The sequence below is a fragment of the Elephas maximus genome, chromosome 15, assembly GCF_024166365.1.
Source record: "Elephas maximus indicus isolate mEleMax1 chromosome 15, mEleMax1 primary haplotype, whole genome shotgun sequence".
NCBI classification, from domain to species: domain Eukaryota; kingdom Metazoa; phylum Chordata; class Mammalia; order Proboscidea; family Elephantidae; genus Elephas; species Elephas maximus.
This window is the reverse complement of record NC_064833.1, coordinates 41,410,157-41,428,834: the sequence shown is the minus strand read 5'-3', so window position 1 is coordinate 41,428,834 and position 18,678 is coordinate 41,410,157. Positions and strand designations below refer to the sequence as shown.

The 18,678-nt window shown below is 42.8% G+C and overlaps 1 protein-coding gene across 4 annotated transcripts in view; it reads right to left on the bottom strand.

Annotated features, from left to right (window-relative positions):
- Positions 1-18,678, bottom strand: part of SNX31 (sorting nexin 31) — a 67,855-nt gene that overhangs the window by 23,118 nt on the left and 26,059 nt on the right. For 3 of the 4 annotated variants that reach the window (XM_049854173.1, XM_049854174.1, XM_049854176.1), the window contains exons 5-8: positions 16,966-17,076; positions 12,815-12,905; positions 11,271-11,358; positions 8,307-8,376 (exon numbers count right to left, since the gene is read on the bottom strand). In XM_049854173.1, the coding sequence (XP_049710130.1) occupies positions 8,307-8,376; positions 11,271-11,358; positions 12,815-12,905; positions 16,966-17,076 (360 nt within the window). The remainder of the gene's footprint in view (positions 1-8,306; positions 8,377-11,270; positions 11,359-12,814; positions 12,906-16,965; positions 17,077-18,678) is intronic. The other variant, XM_049854175.1, reaches the window with a different exon arrangement.

The window sequence follows — 18,678 nt, the reverse complement described above, 5'->3', positions numbered from 1 at the left end:
TATATACAAAGATTTAGCATGTTATAAAAGTTACTTTTTAAATTAGTGGGGACAGGAAGAGATTTTTCAGCAGTTTTGGGACAACTGGCAATACTGGGTAAAGAAAATAAAGTTACTGTAACTCTTTCCTCCACTACTCAACCAAATAAATTCCAGACAGATTAAAGATTTAAATGTAAAATTCATTAAAATAAAAAAAACTAGAAGAAAAATAAAGGCAAATACCCCTCTCTTGAGGTAGGGGATGTCTTTTTAAGATCGTTGCTATTGCTGCTGGTTGCCGTTGAGTCAGTTCTGACTCATGGCAACCCCGTGTGTCAGAGTAGGACTACTCCACAGGGTTTTCAAGGCTGTGACCATTGGAAGCAGATGGCCAGGCTTGTTTTCCGAGGTGCCTCTGTGTGGGTTTCAACCAATAACCTTTTAGTTAGTAGTAGAGCACTCAACTGTTTGGGCTACCACCCAGGGACTTTTTAAGAAACAGACAAAATGTCATAAAAGGAATAACCCTACATAATTGCATAAAAATATAATCCATAACACATATAACACATAAAAGCTACCAAGAACAAAACTAAGAGGCAAATAGTAAACCAGGGAAATGATTGTAGGATACGTGTCAAAGAATTAGTAATATTTATACAAAGCAATACAAAATCTATGAACATCCCCGTAGAAAAATGGACAAAGGATAACAGGCAATTCACAAAAAGGAATTCCAAGTGGTAAATATATATTCAGCCTCACTAGTGAACAAAGAATTTTTTTACCTTTAAACTTGTCAAAGATTAAAAAAATATATGATACTCAGACTTAGCAAGGGTTTGGGGAAACAGGAAGTTCTGTATAGGACTGATGAGATTTAATTGGTACAACTTCCTGAAATAATTGGGCAATACAAATCTAAAGATACCTACAGGAATGATAAACACAGATGTGGGGAAAATGTATTGATAGGGCTATCACTACAATTGTTCCTAACATTGAAAATGTTGCCACTTACTAATAGTGGCAAACACAGGTACAGTGCTTACTGTGTGGCAGACACGTTCTAACTGCTATAAAACAAAAATCAGTCCTCACAGCCACCTATGAGGTAGGTGCTATCATGAAATGCCCAGCAACAGGTAATTGTTTAAGTTTGGATACAACCAAATAAAGGAGTTCCTGGGTGGCACAGACTTTAAGCATTCAACTGTTAGCTGAAAGACTGGTGGCTCAAACCCACCCAGAAGTGCCTTGGAAGACAAGCCTAGCAATCTGCTTCTGAAAGGTCATAGCCTTGAAAACCCTTTGGAGTAGTTCTACTCTGCGCACATGGGGTTGCCATACACTGGAATCAAGATGACAGCAACTAATGACAATAACAACAATCAAATAATAGGTTATGATACCGTTAAAAATTAAATAGACTATTTAACAACGTGGGAAAAGTCTGTTATGTACTGATAAATGAAAAAATTCTCAAGTTACAAAAAAAGGGTCTAATGGTAGATGCCAATTTTTTATAATTTTTACAAAATAAGTATGTATAAGACAAAAAAATAAAAAATAATGAAAGCTTTGTATGCATACAAAGTGTGTATCAAGGAAATATATATCATGAAATAAACACACCAAAAAAGTTAATAGATTATAATGATAATTGAGTTAAGATGTTGGGTGACATTTACTTTCTTTCTTGAATTCTTTCATATTTGTAAATCTTTTATAAAATGAAAAGAAATTTTATGATTAAAAAAATTAATATATTCTTGGGCCCTGTCTGCTCATCCACAAGAGTCCCCAGACTCCAGGTCCGTAATGGGTTTCTCAGTTCTGTTTCTTAATTCACTGCAGGTTTAAGTAGGACAATGCTGGGCTCCACAGCGGGAATCACTTGGAAGACAGCTAACTGCTCCCTGTGGAAGTCTTCAGGATTGAAATGAAAAATGGAAGTAATAAAGCCTGCTGTCTGCAGCCTGCCTTCTCTGCTCCAGGCTCCCTTTTCCGTGCTCTTTCCCTTCCCTCCTGGTGCTCTGCACTTTCTTCCCTGCCATTCCATCCAGCTTGGCCCCAGGGGAGGTTCTGCTATCGGTTGCACAACTCATTAGGTATACGCTTAGCCTAGGCTACATTGATTTATCATGCTTTGAAGGAATTTTCCATTGTTCCTCACTGAGGCTCTCGGCCCCTCGAGGGAAGACCCCGTGTTCCTCATCTCAGTGTATCTTGTCTAATGCCTTACATACTGTAAACACTCAATATATCTCTGCCAATTATCAGGCACTTATTTATATCTGACTCTGAACGTAAGTCTGTGTTACCTCCCTCGATGATATGGGCAGGTTATGCCTTATCACCAAGAGGAGAATGAAAAGCTGAATAAATTTTTGACATGCTGTTTAGGTTGGAGGGCAAGAGGCAGGAAGGTTAGCGAGGAGAAGAAAAATAACTAGTACTTCCTGAAGACCTGTTTTAGATGGGTTTTCTCGTTGATTTTTTTCCAAATATCTGGTATGGTAGGAATAGTTATTTCCATTTTATAGCTGGGTAAACTGAGGTTCAGAGAGGTTACGACTCTCAAGGTCACCCAGTACGTAAGCAGTAGGATTGGATTAAAACCCAGGTGTGACCACCACGCCATATCCTCTTACCCTTGCCCGAGCCTCTGAACTCTTACCATATAAGCGCTATTGTTGCTGGTCGCTGTGGAGTTGATTCTGACTCATGGCGGCAGCATGTGTGCGGAGTAGAACTGCTCCGTAGGGCTTTCAAGGCTGTGACCTTTCCCAAGCAGATCTCCAGGCCTGTCTTGTGAGGCACCTCTGGGTGGGTTTGAACAGTCAAACTTTTGGCTAGTAGTCAAGCACTTAACCAGTGCACCACCCAGGGACCTTGTATAGGCAGCTAAGGCCAAAGAAAACCAAATGCACTGCCATCGAGTTGATTCCAACTCACAGCGACTCTGCAGGACAAAGTAGAACTGCCCCATAGGGTTTCCAAGGCTGTAAATCTTTAGTGAAGCAGACGGCCACATCTTTCTCCTGTGGAGCTGCTGGTGGGTTTGAACCGCCGACCTTTCATATAGCAGCTGAGTGCTTAACCCCTGCACCACCAGGGCAGCTACGCAGCCCCAAATCTTTCTCCTTGTTTCTAACTGTTCTCAAAACTGAACCTAGACACCATACCAGTATGGAGTCAGCTTGGGCATGAAAAACTAAATAACCTTTTTCTTTCCTGAATTCTACTTAATGCTAGAGCCCTGTAAGGACTGTTAACGCAGGGCAACCATGTCAAAGAGAAAGTATGGCTAAATAAAGAGCGTAGACAGGAATGAGGGCAGGAGGTACCAACCCAAGACACATTACTCATCATTAGGGGACCCGGGGCTCTCAAATCCAGAGTTGAAATGTCCTGAAGCAGAGGTAACACAACTGTTCATGTTTCACTACCTTTGAAGAAATTTGACCCTGATTATAGGTTCACAATTCATCACTCAAATACCTTACATTATCTACAGTACCTCCTTCAGAGCTGGCCCATAAAATGAGAGAGTCAAGTTTAGACAAATGTCTCTACTCAATTATACGGTTCCCTGAATACTGGCTGATGGGGACTTATGCAAAGCCTAATTTTAAAAATTAGGTGGAATCCCATGAGCCATGGTTTTCATGTGCTTCAATCACGCACGTTGTAGTGCCTTCTGTTGATGGCATAGCCATGATAAATGGAGAGCACGTACCTCTCTAAATAAGACATCGGCCCCTTGGCTCCAGCTGATTGAGGCACAACAGACAGGATCATAGGGGACGGATGTGGAGGCTGTGCCCTGCACAAGGGTCTGGGCCAGGGGTGTGTTAGGAGGCTAAAGGCAAGCCTGTGCTCCCCTCACCCAACCAGGAGCCTTGACTTAGGGCTAGGCCTGCTTGGAGAATGGGGCCCCTTTTTCTAATCTGCATAAAGTTACTGTATGTGCCAGTGGTGGGCCTCCTGATATGCAGGCCCAGAAGTGACCGAGCTTTTGATATTCTTGAGAAAACCCAGAAATTTATACTTGTTCATACAATCTCCCATTCTATTAATGTCACTCAAATTTGTTTTGTTTTTAAAGCAAAGTATGATGGTTAATAATATGCGTCATCTTTGCTAGGCAGATTCTCAGTGATTCAGCAGACATGTAATTATCACCTTCCAAGATGTGATCTGATGTGATCAGTCAATCAATCAGTGGAAAGGAGAGTTTCTTTGGGGGTGTGGCCTGCCTCCAGGAATAAATGGATGTTCTGGCAAAGCTTGCCCTCTCTTGATCCTGCACTCTTCTCATCACCTGACATCTAGTTCCTGGGACGTAAGCCTGCAGACGTTTCCAGCCTGTCACCTGACCTACAGATTTTGGATCCACCAGCCCCTGCAACCCCGTAAGCCAGCAGAGGTCTCCAGCCTACCGCCTGACCTAAGGATTTGGGACTTGCCAGCTCCTACAATTGTGTGAGTCATTTTCTTGAAGTAAATATCTCTATATATTTATATATAATTCTCACTGGTTTTGCTCCTCAGACTAAAACAGAAAGGAAACATGGTGTGGGAATAAACAAAGCAAGTCTACTGGTTCAAATGGCAACTTGGGCCTCAGCAGACACTTCTGCTTTAAAAAAAAATCAAAAGGGACTCTTTAATATAACTAAGGTGGCACCATTATTCATCAGAACAAAACTCATAAAAGCTTTTCTCATTAACTCTCAGAAAGGATGATTGTTTCTCATTCATGCACCTATCCTAGGCACACCGGCCGACACAAGGAGAATGAGACACAGTTTATCCTTGGCCATTCAGAGCCTGGTTAGGGAGACACATATGTAAACAGTATTTACAACTTTGAGCAAAATACCATGGGAGCAGAGAGGGAGGGGGGAACTTTCTTTGTGAAGGTTAGCCTAGGAAGGCTTCATGGAGGAGGCAGCACACTGCCATCCTCAGGGCTTTGGGTATGCATATGGTCCTGACTCTCCCACTGACCTTGAGCACACCTTTCAACTTCTCAGACTTCACTCAGGTTCAAGGAATTATAATGATGATGATGATAATGATAAAGGTTATTATGACATCAACTACAATTTTTTGAAAGCTTACTATAAGCCAAGCAAAGAACTAATGGCTAATAACAGTCTATTGGAGCAGAGGGAGTCCCTGAGGGTTGGAGGTTCAAGTCTACCCAGAGGTGCCTCAGAAGAAAGGCCTGGCAATCTACTTCTGAAAAATCAGCCATTGAAAACCCTACAGAGCACAGTTCTACTCTCACATACATGTGGCTGCCATGTGTTGGAATTGACTCAATGGCAACTGGTTTTTTTGTTACTGGTATTAAAAGCAGAAAGAAACTTGGAAACTATTAGTTCGACCTCATGGTTTAACAGCGAGGTGCTGTAGTTCAGAAGGACGATGGGGCTGGCCCAAGAGCACATGGAGACAATATCAAAAGCAAAGCAAGGACAAGATTCATTTTTGAAACTGCAGTTCAGTGTGCTTTCCACAAAGCCACTTTTTTTCCCCAGCTGTAAGCAGAGACAATACCTTCCATTTCTCTCTGGTTTACAACTTCTTAATGAAGACACATAACTCACATTATGATCCTGCCAGTTCTGACCTTTCACCACAATATGTTCTTAGAAACTATGCTGTAAAGAAAACTATTTCCCACAGGAACCATATCATAATTAGGTAGCACACTCTCAACCAAAGATGTGACATCAAATAAAGCAGACACAACCAATGATATATCATAATAGCAAGGAGACAATGACGCTGAGCCTCAGCAAACACTTAAAATGGTAAGTTATGCTCTAACTCATAGAATACAGGTGTGTAAGTACAGTAAACATGATTAACACATGGATCAAAGTATATAACATGAAACGGACTCTATGTAAGTGTACAATATACTACACACTAGTTATAAAAATATCGTAGTGAACATTAAACGTTTCATAGGTGATATTTTGATTTGTCTTCTTGGAATTTGGAAGAGCCTTATGGAGATGATTTACTAGCTAGTCTTGGTCTGGTCACCCAAGGAAGTATATGCTGAGACGGTTCTTCTTCTTCCACGCCCTCCAGCAAGCTGGAGCATTCGAAATCATTCCATTGACCTTTTTGCTACACCCGAAGTCCTACAGTAGGTTTTATTAATATTTTCTTGTCCTCTTGAAAAGCACATTAAAAGTAAGCAATGACTGGCCCAACATTTCTCCCCTCATCTTCAATTCTACTTCTTCAGTTTATGAAAAGCTATGGAGTGTTGCCACTGAGAATCACACTAAATAAAAAATTTTTTTTTTTTTTTTTTTTAAATAAAAGCCACCTGTAAATAAGTATTATGGTGGAAGTGGTGGTTCAGTGGTAGAATTCTTGCCTCCCATGCGGGAGACCCTGGTTCGATTCCCAGCCAGTGTACCTCATGTGCAGCCACCACCCATCTGTCAGTGGAGGCTTGTATGTTGCAATGAGGCTGGATAGGCTTCAGCGGAGCTTCCAGACTAAGACAAACAAGGAAGAAAGACTCGGTGATCTACTTCCGAAAATCAGCCAACGAAAACCCTATGGATCACAGCAGTCCAATCTGCAAACAATCATGGGAACGACGTAAGATCGGGCAATATTTTGTTTGATTGACCATGGAGTTGCCATGAGTTGGGAGCTGACTCTGCAGCACCTAACAACAACTACAGCAAATAAGCATTAAGTCCCTCTTTGACCCTCTCTAGTAATACAGGAAGAGCCCTGGTAGCACAATGTTTAAGCGCTCGGGTGCTTGCCTAAAGGTTGGGGATTTGAACCCACCAGCGGACCCTTGGGACAAAAGACCTGGGCATCCACTCCTGTAAAGATTACAGCCTTGGAAACCTTATGGGGCAGTTCTACTCTGTCCTATAGGGTTGCTATGGGTTGGAATTGACTTGACGGCACAATTAGTATAATGCTGACTCTCCACAGGAGCTTAATAGTGACTCTGTGCCAGGAACAGTTCTAGTTTCTGGGCACATAGCAGTGGAGAAATCAATCTAGTAGGGAGAGACACAATAAACAAATAAATAAGAATATAAATATACATATGTATATATATATATACACACACACATGCATTCTTCTTTGTTTACTATTGTCGTTTATATGTTCTTGTTGGGTGCCATCCAGTCAATTTTGACTCATAGAGACCCCATGTGACAGAGTAGAACTGCCCCAGGGTTTTCTTGATTTTAACCTTTATGGGATGGAATTGCTAAGAAGATAAAGCAGGCATGTCAGGATTTGTGTTTAACCTGAGTGAGATGGAAAGCAGCCCTGGGAAGGTTTAAATGGAGGAAGGATATGATCTGCCCCTCCCTCCTCCAGAACAGACTGTGGGATGTTATTTTGGAACCCTTAAAAAAAAGTTTCCAAACCTCCCTCCCAGAATTGCCAGGAAAGGCCTTGGGGAGGATCAGGTCTCTAAAGATGCTATCTTGGTGAGAGTGGACAGTGGTGGGGAGCTGGGAAGAGAGTAGGGGACTGGGGTAGGGATGACCTGGTGGCAAATACAGAGGCAGTATCTGCACCATTTCACTGCTTAACAGGACCTGCACCACCTGGGTCAGGAAAAGGAAAATTTATTTTGGGGGGATTTGGGGAGTAAGGGTAGAAGGCAGAACCAATTACTTAATTCATGGGGCCCAGGACAAAATGAAAATGTGGGTTCCTTATTCAAAAATCATTAAGAATTTCAAGAAGGGGACACTAGAGAGTGAAACCAAGTACAGGGTCCTTCTGAGCCCAGGGCCCTGTGCGCCTGCATGTTGTGCAGCCATGAGGCCAGCTCCGGTCCGGGGCAGGTATGCTACTTGTTGGTTCAGAGAAAAAGAATGCTACGCTAAAATGAGATTTAGGGACCATGTGTGACTTTAAAGGAGCTGTGGTGGTACAGTGGTTAAGCATTCAGCTGCTAACCAAGAGGTTGGCAGTTCGAACCCACCAGCTGCTCCATGGGAGAAAGATGTGGCAGTCTGTTTCTGTAAAGATTACAGCCTTGGAAACCCTATGGGGCAGTTCTACTCTGTCCTATAGGGTCACTATGAGTTGAATCAACTCGACGGCAATGGGTTTTTCTTGGGTGTGACTTTAGATTATCAAGATAGCCTTCCCAGGGCTAAATGATCAAGTGCCAGCTGCAAAGTCAGAGATTGTTAAAATGGAGGTAGAATTCTCAACTACTAAAAAAAAAATTTTTTAATGACTCCAAGCCATAATGGCCTATAATATATGGCATTCTGACAGTTCTTGATTGCCCTTACCTGCAAATAGATCAAATCTACAGCCGCTTTGCAGTCCATCAACATGGAGTCAAGGGATGGATCCATATACCTGCATAATTCAAGAGTGTTCAATTAATTCATAAGGCATGGCTCATGGGCATCGCCATTTCCAGCCAGGCACACCTGGGAGTAATTGCTCTCTAAAGTGGCAACTCTCGGCCCTAGGAACTAAGGCCCCTTGTCCTGACAAAGCCATGTTCTTACACTTTCCTAGCCTTCAGTTTGTTCCTCCACCTCTTTTGTTTCCTATTTTCTTTATAATTTTTTTTTTTTATAAGGCCTTGGCTATATTCCACCTGAATTTAGAGGCCATCTCAAAAATAGAGTTGACACATTAAACGCTAATGGCTGAAGACCAGACAACTTGTGGAATGATATCAAGGACATCATGCATGAAGAAAGCAAAGGTTGTTAAAAAGACAGGAAAGAAAAGACCAAAGTCGATGTCAGAAGAGACTCTAAAAGTTGCTCTTGAATGTGAGTAGCTAAAGTGAATGGAAGAAATGATGAAGTAAAAGAGCTAAACAGAAGATTGCAAAGGGTGGCTTAAGAAGGCAACGTTAAGTATTATAATGACATGTGCAAAGACCTGGAGGTAGAAAACCAAAGGGGAAGAACATGCTTGGCATTTTCAAGCTGAAAAAACTGAAGAAAAAAACCAAGACTTCAGTTGCAATATTGAAACTCTTCAGGGATAATATTAAAAGATGCAGGAAGCATCAAAAGAAGATGGAAGGAACACACAGAGTCACTATACCAAAAAGAATTGGTTGATGTTCAACCATTTCCGGAGGTAGCATATGATCAGGAACCCACGGTACTGAAGGAAGAGTCCAAACTGCACTGAAAGCACTGGTGAAAAACACGGCTCCAGGAATTGACGGAACACCGATTGAGATGTTTCAACAAATGGATGCAGTGCTGGAAGTGCTCACTTGTCTATGCCAGAAAATTTGGAATATAAGAGATTCATATTTGTACCCATTTCAAAGAAAGGTGATCCAACCGAATACAGAAGTTATTGAACAACATCGCTAATATCACACACAAGTAAAATTTTGCTGAAGATCATTCAAAAGGGGTTGCAGTACATGGAGAGGAAACTGCCAGGAATTTAAGCCGAATTCAGAAGAAGACGTGGAACCAGGGATATCATTGCTGATGTCAGATGGATTATGGTGGAAAGCAGAGAATATCAGACTGATGTTTACCTGTGTTTTATTTGGGTATGCAAAGACATTCGACTGTGTGAATCATAAAAAAATTATGCATAACATTGCAAAGAATGGGAATTCCAGAACACTTGATTGTGCTCATGAGGAACCTATACTTAGACCAAGAGGCAGTCATTTGAAAAGAACAAGAGGATACTGTGTGGTTTAAAGAAAGATGTGCATTAGGGCTGTATCCTTTCACCATACTTAATCAACCTGTATGCTGAGCAAATAATCTGAGAAACTGCACTATATGGAGAAGGATTGGAGGTATCAGGATTGGAGGAAGACTCATTAACAACCTGCATTATGCAAATGACACAACCTTGTTTGCTGAAAGTGAAGAGGACCTGAAGCACTTACTGATGAAGATCAAAGACTACAGTCTTCAGTATGGATTGCACCTCAACATGAAGAAAACAAAAATCCTCACAACTGGACCAATAAGCAACAGCATGATAAATGGAGGAAAGATTGAAGTTGTCAAGGATTTCATTTTACTTGGATCCACAATCAACATCCATGGAAGCTGCAGTCAAGAAATCAAATGAAGTATTGCATTGGGCAAATTTGCTGCAAAAGACCTCTCTAAAGTATTAAAAAGCAAAGATGTCACTTTAAGGACTAAGGTGCACCTGACCCAAGCCATGGTGTTTTCAATAGCCTCATACGCACGTGAAAGCTAGACAATGAATAAGGAAGACCGAAGAAGAACTGATGCCTTTGAATCACGGTGTTGGCAAAGAATATTGAACATATCATGTATTGCCAGAAGAACAAATAAATCTGTCTTGGAAGAAGTACAGCCAGAATGCTTATTAGAGGCATGGATGGCGAGAACACGTATCACATACTTTGGACATGGTATCAGGAGGGACCAGTCCCTGGAGAAGGACATTATGTTTGGTAAAGTAGAGGGTCAGCGAAAAAGAGGAAGACCCTCAAAGAGATGGATTGACACAGTGGCTGCAACAATGGGCTCAAGTGTAACAATGATTATGAGGATGCCAAAGGATCAGACAGTGTTTTATTCTGCTGTACGCAGGGTTGCTGAGTGAGAACCAATTCAATGGCACCTAACAACAACACAAGGCCTAGTCTGGTGGACTCTGAGAGAATAGATACAAAACAATAGTAATAATCATAAAATAAAGCTTTAGAAGAATCATCTGCATCTCTGTTCATACTTAGTTCCCATTCTTGGTCACCACATCCTATATTCTCTTCCTCTACCCCAAGGAATATCCAGCATATTCATCTGCCCTGTACTCAGGCTACCCCCCCATCTCTTGCCTGAACTGCTCCGGTAACCTCCTCACCAGGCTTTCTGCCTTAGTCAGGGTTTCCTCAAGCTCACTTTCCACCCTCTAGTCAGAGTGATCCTCTTCCTTTCAGAATCTCATAGTCCTAGGAGTTGAGGCCTGTTCCCACTCCTGCTTTCCTTTCCATTTCTGTCTCTTACCTCCTCTTCCCTCCTGCACACTCTACGTTCAGCCATGTTTTTTTCTTTCATCTCACTGACCCTGAAAGAGCACTTTGAATACTTTGGCTTGCTAGAGGGAACAGAAGAAGAAAAAAGCCCCAGCACATACTTCCTTAAGTGATCAGCAAAGGTAAACCAGTTGCCATTTAGGTGATCCTGACTCTTTTTGATTGAGCAGCTGAGTGAGTTAAACAGCAATTGTGAGAAACACTCAAATGCTTCCTGTCACAAGAAATGCTTACTCACCACTTTCTGAGTCCAACCTTACAGTTTTCCACTTGAGAACTTTGAAGAATAACGTAAGGGAGTTCAAAGTCCGCCATTTTTTTCACGACTAGAAAAGAGGAAAAGGGACCCTTACTGATTGAAATAGCACTAATGGTTTACATACCGAATAGTTATTTGTATGTATATAACTGTGTATGTATGAAACAGTAATAGTTTAATACAGAAGCTTGAAAAGAGGAAAATAAAACATGACTGTTGTAAAAGAATAAATATAGTAACAAGATTCTCTTGGATTTGTATATAATTTAACTTTCTGAAGTTCATTCAAAAAATAAACATCATTTGATTCCCTTAAAATGCCTGTGGTTTGAGTAGGGGATGCTTTATAGATGAAGAAACTGAGATCCAAGAGGCCCAGCACCTTGGCTGGCACACCACAGCTCCTAGCTATAGAACTGAGACCCAAACCCTTTGACTTCTGACTCAAAACCACCTCTCACAACTTCTGGAGGACATACACAAACTGCTGTAAGATGACTGATACCATTTCACAACTAAAAACCTTAGGATATCTAGAAAGGCACTGTGGAGCAAAGTACGAGCAATCTGAATCATACTGTCATCTTTTACCATCTCATTATGTTCTTGTTGCTGGGTGCCACTGAGTCAATTTTCAACTCATAGTGACCCCATGGGAAACCCTGATGGTGTAGTGATTAAGTGCTACAGCTGCTAATCTAGAGGTCGGCAGTTCAAATCCGCCAGGCGCTCCTTGGAAACTCTATGGGGCAGTTCTACTCTGTCCTGTAGGGTTGCTATAGGGTCACTACGAGTTGGAGTCAACTCGACGGCAGTGGGTTTGGTTTTGGTTTTTTTGGATCGACCCCATGTGACATAGTAGAACTGCTTCATAGGGTTTTCTAGGCTATAATCTTTACAGGAGTAGATCTCCAGGTCTTTCTCCCATGGAGCCCTTGGATGGGTTTGAACAGCCAACACCAGTAAATGGCCAAGCCCTTAACCTTGCACCACCAAGATTCCTTCATCTCATTATACCTTTATAAAAAAAAAAAGAATCTAAGAACTTATTTATATCATCCACATCTTTTATAACAAAAACAAATTATGTTCAGATGGGATGTCCTGATATCTGGTGCCTAGCACTCCATTCACAAGGCAGTTGTGAGGTGGGCGGTGGACAAACGGTTAGGACGGAATGGTAAAGGTGAGGCAGGCATCAATCAGGATTGGGCTTGGGGAGGCACGAGAGGAAGTGCAGTTACTGCAAAGACCTGACATCTTGCTCCCGACCATGCCACATCTCCATAGTTGTCAACTCCCCATTCTTGCCCCCAGGTTGCCCAGTACAGATGCATCCTCACCTCTCCTCAATCCTTTGACCCAGGGTATGAGACAGAAGTAGGGACCACGCACTGGGGAGCTCTCTGGGGGTGCTAGGTAACCAGCCCCCTCAGCTGTCTCCCGCATCTCCTGGGCAGAGCCCCTGCTCGCACCTCCCCGCCTGTCTCCTGGCTCCTATGCTTTTCTCCTCTCCTTCTTACCAGAGAGCTTGCCCTCCTTGTGAAACCGAATGAGAAAGAGGCCGAAGTAGCACAAGAGCTCCTGACACAGTACGATTTTTTGTGATGCCACCTTTAACCAGAGACAAGAAAAAGGTGAAGGAAAGTTAGGAGTGCATTCTTACTAATTGTAAATACAAAATTTGACATTGCCTTTAAACATCAATACACAGTATTTTAATGGCCTAATGGAAATGCAAGAGATATCTTTTCTGAATCTGAAAATGATACCAACTCATTTTAGACAATTTAGAAATACAAAAAAATTAGAGCAAAGAAAATAAGAATCAGTCCATCATAACGGACAGGAACCAATCTTGGTCGAGGCTAGCTGTCCCATCTTGTTGTGGACTTGGCCCCAAGCCTCTGGTCATTTTGATCTTTATTGTCTACTGGAGGGCAGCAGTCATTCTCCAGGAACATCTGTCCTGTGATACCTGACTGTGGGGCCTCCACACCAATTTACCAGATTTCAGGAAAGGAATGTCAGGTGCTCCTTCCCCTCCACTTGGCTGGCATATAAAAGTGTGCAGGTTACTGCTTGGGTTTGACACCCCAGGTTCATCTCACTTCGATGTTTCCTGTGATGGTCAAATCTAATTTGTTATTGTCGCTGTTAGCTGCCACGGAGTCGGCTCCTGACTCGTGGTGACCCTATGCACGATGGAACAAAATGCTGCCCTGTCCTGCACCATTCTCATGATGGGTTATACATCGGAATGCTGTGATCCATGGGGTTTTCATCAGCTGATTTTCAGAAGTTGATTGCCAGGCCTTTCTTCCTGGTCTTAGTCTGGAAGCTCCACTGAAACCTCTCCAGCATCATAGCAACTGACAGACAGGTGGTGGCTGTGCATGAGGTGGACTGGCCAGGAATGGAACCTGCGTATCCGGCACGGAAGATGAGAGTACTACCACTGAACCACCAAACACCTCAAGTCTAATTTACTATGGCGTTTTCCCTGGGAAAAACTCAAATCCCAGGCATGGGCTGCCCTCACTTCACATTTTCCTCTAATCTTTACATCCAAGAGCCTTCATTTTCACACTAATGGCTTCATTTTTACCAAAAGGCCATCAGGCTGTAATCCCCTGGTTTACACCTTCCTTTAACAAAAACTTCCTGTGTTGCCACAAACGATCTCCGCCCCCATCAGCCCCAGCCCCTCTTTAGGGCTCTTAGACGATTTCTTTGCACTCTGGGTCTTGATTCCCTAAATCACCTCTGCAACATGGGAGGATTTGCTTCTTTCTTATTGTGGTAAAATACGTACAGCAAAAAATTTGCCATTTTAACCATTTTTAAGTGCACAATTTAGTGGCATTGATTACATGCAGCATGTTCTGCAACCATCAAACCACTAGATATGTCCAAAAGTTTCTCCTCACTCCAGACAGAAACTCAGTAGCCCTTCAGAAACAATCTCCCACCCTTCTCTCTCCTCCCAGCCTCTGGTAACCACTAAGGTACATATGTCTCTATGCATTTGCCTATTCCAGACATTTCATATAAGTGGCGTGAATTCACTTTTACAGCTCTGTACATGAGCTGATGCTTCAACCATGAATCCAAGTTGTCCAGGTGGCAATTATACAAACATTAGGTACAAAAAGGGTACTTTTCTCGTCAGGGATCTATAAATTTCCTCGTGAGATAGTCTTATTAGGTGGATGATATGAGTGGGTGTTCTCAGTATAGCTTTGAAAATAAAGACTGGCCTAGAAATATTTTCACAACTTTTACTCAATGTTCATTCCCACCTTCCTTCTTTCTACCTTACTCTTCTCCTCACACCCTTGCAAAAAATCCAAAGCAGGCTCTTCTGCTGGTTGGAGGTGCTGTCAACGGTGAGTGTGTGCTGGTATGTTACAGCATAGTTGTTGCTATTGTGTGCCATCGAGTCGATTCCAACTCATAGCAACCATGTATGACAGAGTAGAAACTGCCTCCATAGGGTCTCCTAGACTGTAATCTTTATGGGAGTAGATTGCCAGGTCTTTTCTCCCGTGGAGCAGCTGATGGATTGAAACTACAGACCTTCCAGTTAGCAGCTGAGCTCTTCAGCATTGTACCACCAGGGCTCCTTCACAGAGTAGTAAAGACATCTTTTCCCTAAAGTAAATATAATGCATGTCCATTCAAATTAAATTTCTCTCTCCTCCGACTCATTTAGTGAGAACAGCAAGCTTACATGCCAAGGCCAATAGAGAAGGTTAGTGGGGAAAAAAGAGAATGGAGAAACCTTTTATAATTTATAAAGATCTAAACGCAAACACCGTCTTTTGAGGGGAGTAAGCATTGGCAAAAGGAAACCCAGAGATATTTTCTCTCAGCAAATGTTAACGATGCTTCAAAACACAAACTCCACCAATAAAACTAAGCGAGCCCTAAAACCAAAAACAACGAAGAGATTTTAGCTTGTTACTGGCCCTTAAAGAGTCCATTAAGGAGGAGCCCTAGTGGTGCAGTGGTTAAGAGCGCAGCTGCTAAACAAAAAGTTGGCAGTTCGAATCCACCAGCTGCTCCTTGGAAACCCTAAGGGGCAGCTCTATTCTGTCCTATAGGATAGCTATAAGTTGGAATTGACTCCATGGCAATGGGTTTGTTTTTGGAAACCCTGGTGGCGTAGTGGTTAAGTACTATGGCTGCTAACCAAGAGGTTGACGGTTCGAATCCACCAGGTGCTCCTTGGAAACTCTATGGGGCAGTTCTACTCCATCCTGTAGGGTTGCTATGAGCTGGAATCGACTCGGTGGCAGTGGGTTTGGTTTTTTGGGGTTTTAAGAAGTATAATGTAGGATGGGGTAGGGCAGAGAGGGGGAAGCAAAGGCCAGATATCATGATCCCAGCACAAGGTCCTAGAAACTTGCCGACTTCCTCTTGTTTATAACTTTTTATTCCCACTCGTATGTTTCTCTAGAGGATTAGAACTAGAACCCTCCAAAGGAAAAACGCCTGGGAGCTGGCCTTTGGGAGTGGTATGTGGGTGTGAAAAGACAATGTCCTCTCTGCAGCCTGAGGCAAGCCCGGAGAGGCTGGTAACCACCTAAAGTGAAGAAGGGTCTCATCCTTGGAGTTCTCAGAGAACTGACTAAAATTGAGGTCTGGTCCTCTGGACCCTGGGGACAGAACTAGACTGACTGGAATGCTGGTTTCCGGGGCTTTTCCCGTGGGAGAAGGGGGACAACTCTTTAGGTTTTCAAGAAAAGCTCGTCATCCTCTCCCAGAACCTGTCACTGGCCCACCTCAGTATGGCCTGTTTCAGACTCAGCTGGGCTCCACCCTTCTTCCTGCTCCCAACCCTGCGCATCCCGTAAGAAAATATTCTGCATATTTTCAGGGCACATCCCTGGCTGAGTTCCAGGGAAGAACAATAGCCTTTGGAAAGACCTAAGAAACCTCCAAAAAATTGATGCCCGTAGGGAAAATAAAACTGAAGAGGTCCTAGAGGATTGACCGTGTCATAGATTGAATTGTGGCCCCCAAAATATGTGTCAACTTGGTTAGGCCATGATTCCCAGTATGGTGTGGTTGTCCTCCATTTTGTGATTGTAATTTTATGTTAAAGAGGATTAGGGTGGGATTTTAACACCCTTATCTAGGTCACATCCCTGATCCAATGTAAAGGGAGTTTCTCTGGAGTGCGTCCTGTACCACCTTTTATCTCTCAGAACATAAAAAGGAAAGGGAAGCAAGCAGAGATGGGGGACTTCATACCACCAAGAAAGCAGTGCTGGGAGCAGGGTGTGTCCTTTGCACCCGGGGTCCTTATGCAGAGAAGCTCTTAGTCTAGGGTAAGATTGATGAGAAGGCAGAGGGAGAGAGAAAGCCTTTCCCTGGAGCTGATGCCCTGAATTTGGACTTTCAGCCTACTTTACTGTGAGGAAATAAAATTCTCTTTGTTAAAGTCATCTACTCGTGGTATTTCTGTTATAGCAGTACTAGATAACCGAGACAGAATTTATCCCAGATTCCTTGGTTGGTCTACCAGAAAATCCCGGCATCTCTAGGCAAGTCCTCCAAAGATTAACTGATAGGCAGGAAGCATCTGGAAGGTAATCATGTCCCAGAGCCTCTGCTTTTGAACAGATTATTCCTAAATTCCGTCCTGGAGCTAGCATTTGAATTTTACCTCCAGGACTCTTTCAGCAGTATCTGATGTCAGAATTTTGATTTTAATGCTCTTTCCATCAGGCAGAAATATATCCAGAGAGGTGTTCTTGGTAGTGATGTTAAACGTGCTCTGTAAGCAAAAGGAAAGCAGAATAAGCTTCCATACTTCCTGGAGTGAGCAGTCAGTAGTTTCCTTTCCCTGGTGCTCTTCAGGCACTAGAGTACCCAAAAGCACAGGAGAGGCAGGTACAGAGATTTGGGAGGGGGGTTCTCTCAGAGGATGGAATGTGAGTAAGGAGAGGTGTAGAGAGAGACCAAGGCAAAGCAACGACACAAAGCTTAAATAATTTCCAAATAAACAGGAAATCCATTTTAGGAAAAAAAGCATTTGATAAAATTGTTTTCATGACCCTTGGTAGTCATAGAATTAATTAACTTTCCTAGTTTTGAACATTTCCAAGTACCCTCAAAAGTCTATGAAATGCAGTAATTTATGATCTTGCTATAGCAAAAATCCAAGTTGCACAAATGACGAGCCCAGTGGGGATGCAAGCCGATACCTAGCAAGTGAGAGCCAACTGAGGGCCACCACAGCTCTTCTTAGGAGTAAGCGCTCTGTGAGAGAAAGGATGTATGTTAGAGGTGGTTACAAACTTGAGGACCTGTGAAGTTCTTAGGAGGGACTGTTCTAGAGTGTCATGGATACCCTTGAGACACTATAAAGCCATGAGACTTCAGGAAAGCATGGGGCTGAGGTTAATGCTACAGTTACTATAAACCTGTTGCCATCGAGTTGATTCAGACTCATAACAACCCTACAGAACAGAGTAGAACTGCCCCCTAGGGTTTCCAAGGCTGTAATCTTTACGAAAACAGGCTGCCACATCTTTGTTTCATGGAGCAGCTGGTGGGCTTGAACTGCCAACCTATCGGTTAGCAACGGAATGCTTAAACACTGTGCTACCAGGGGTCCTTACAGTTACCACAGAGAGTGGGATTCCAAGAGGAGGCAAGGCCTAGAAAGGCAAATGGCTGCCCAGACAGACCCTCACAGGGTGGCAGCATTAGGGTGGGCTTCTCTCAGCACCTTTCAACTATGATCCTATCAATTCAGAGTTTGCTTCATCTCTCAGAGGCTGATTCACAGTCTTTCTCATGCCAGGTTCCATGAGAGAATTAAACCCTAATGCTCCAAGGCACCCAGTGAGTGTAACGAATTAACTTCTGTCCTAGGCATTTAGAATGGTACTAGTCAAGTATCATCCCTCGGGGAACTGAGATGAGTCAGACACTCATATCATTTTCTGTGTTCTGAAAATGATACTGTTATATATAAACCAGAATACCAGTAAATTATAGTGAGAGTAGGAGGCAGGGATCTCTTGTAGTGACTAGAATATTTGCATCCAGCCAGGCTACTCCCTCCTTGGTATCAGGTTGAAGGAAGGGAGATTCAAATAACCAATGAGAAAAAAGTTTGAGGATCATGGAGTTGGTGCTCAGGTAAGCTGACCAGGTGAGATCCTTTCCCCTCAACAGGCAACACCTCCCCTCCTGACCTCACCTCTGACATTCACAGACACCACAGATTGATTGTCATAAGCCTTTGTAGGAAGCCAGAAGAATCTGACAACTCGGTTGCTCAAGGCGGGGTCTACCTCAAAAGCCTGATCACATTAGTGACATATTTATTTTTCCTAATTTTATCAATAAAGGGCAAGCTTTCACTTTA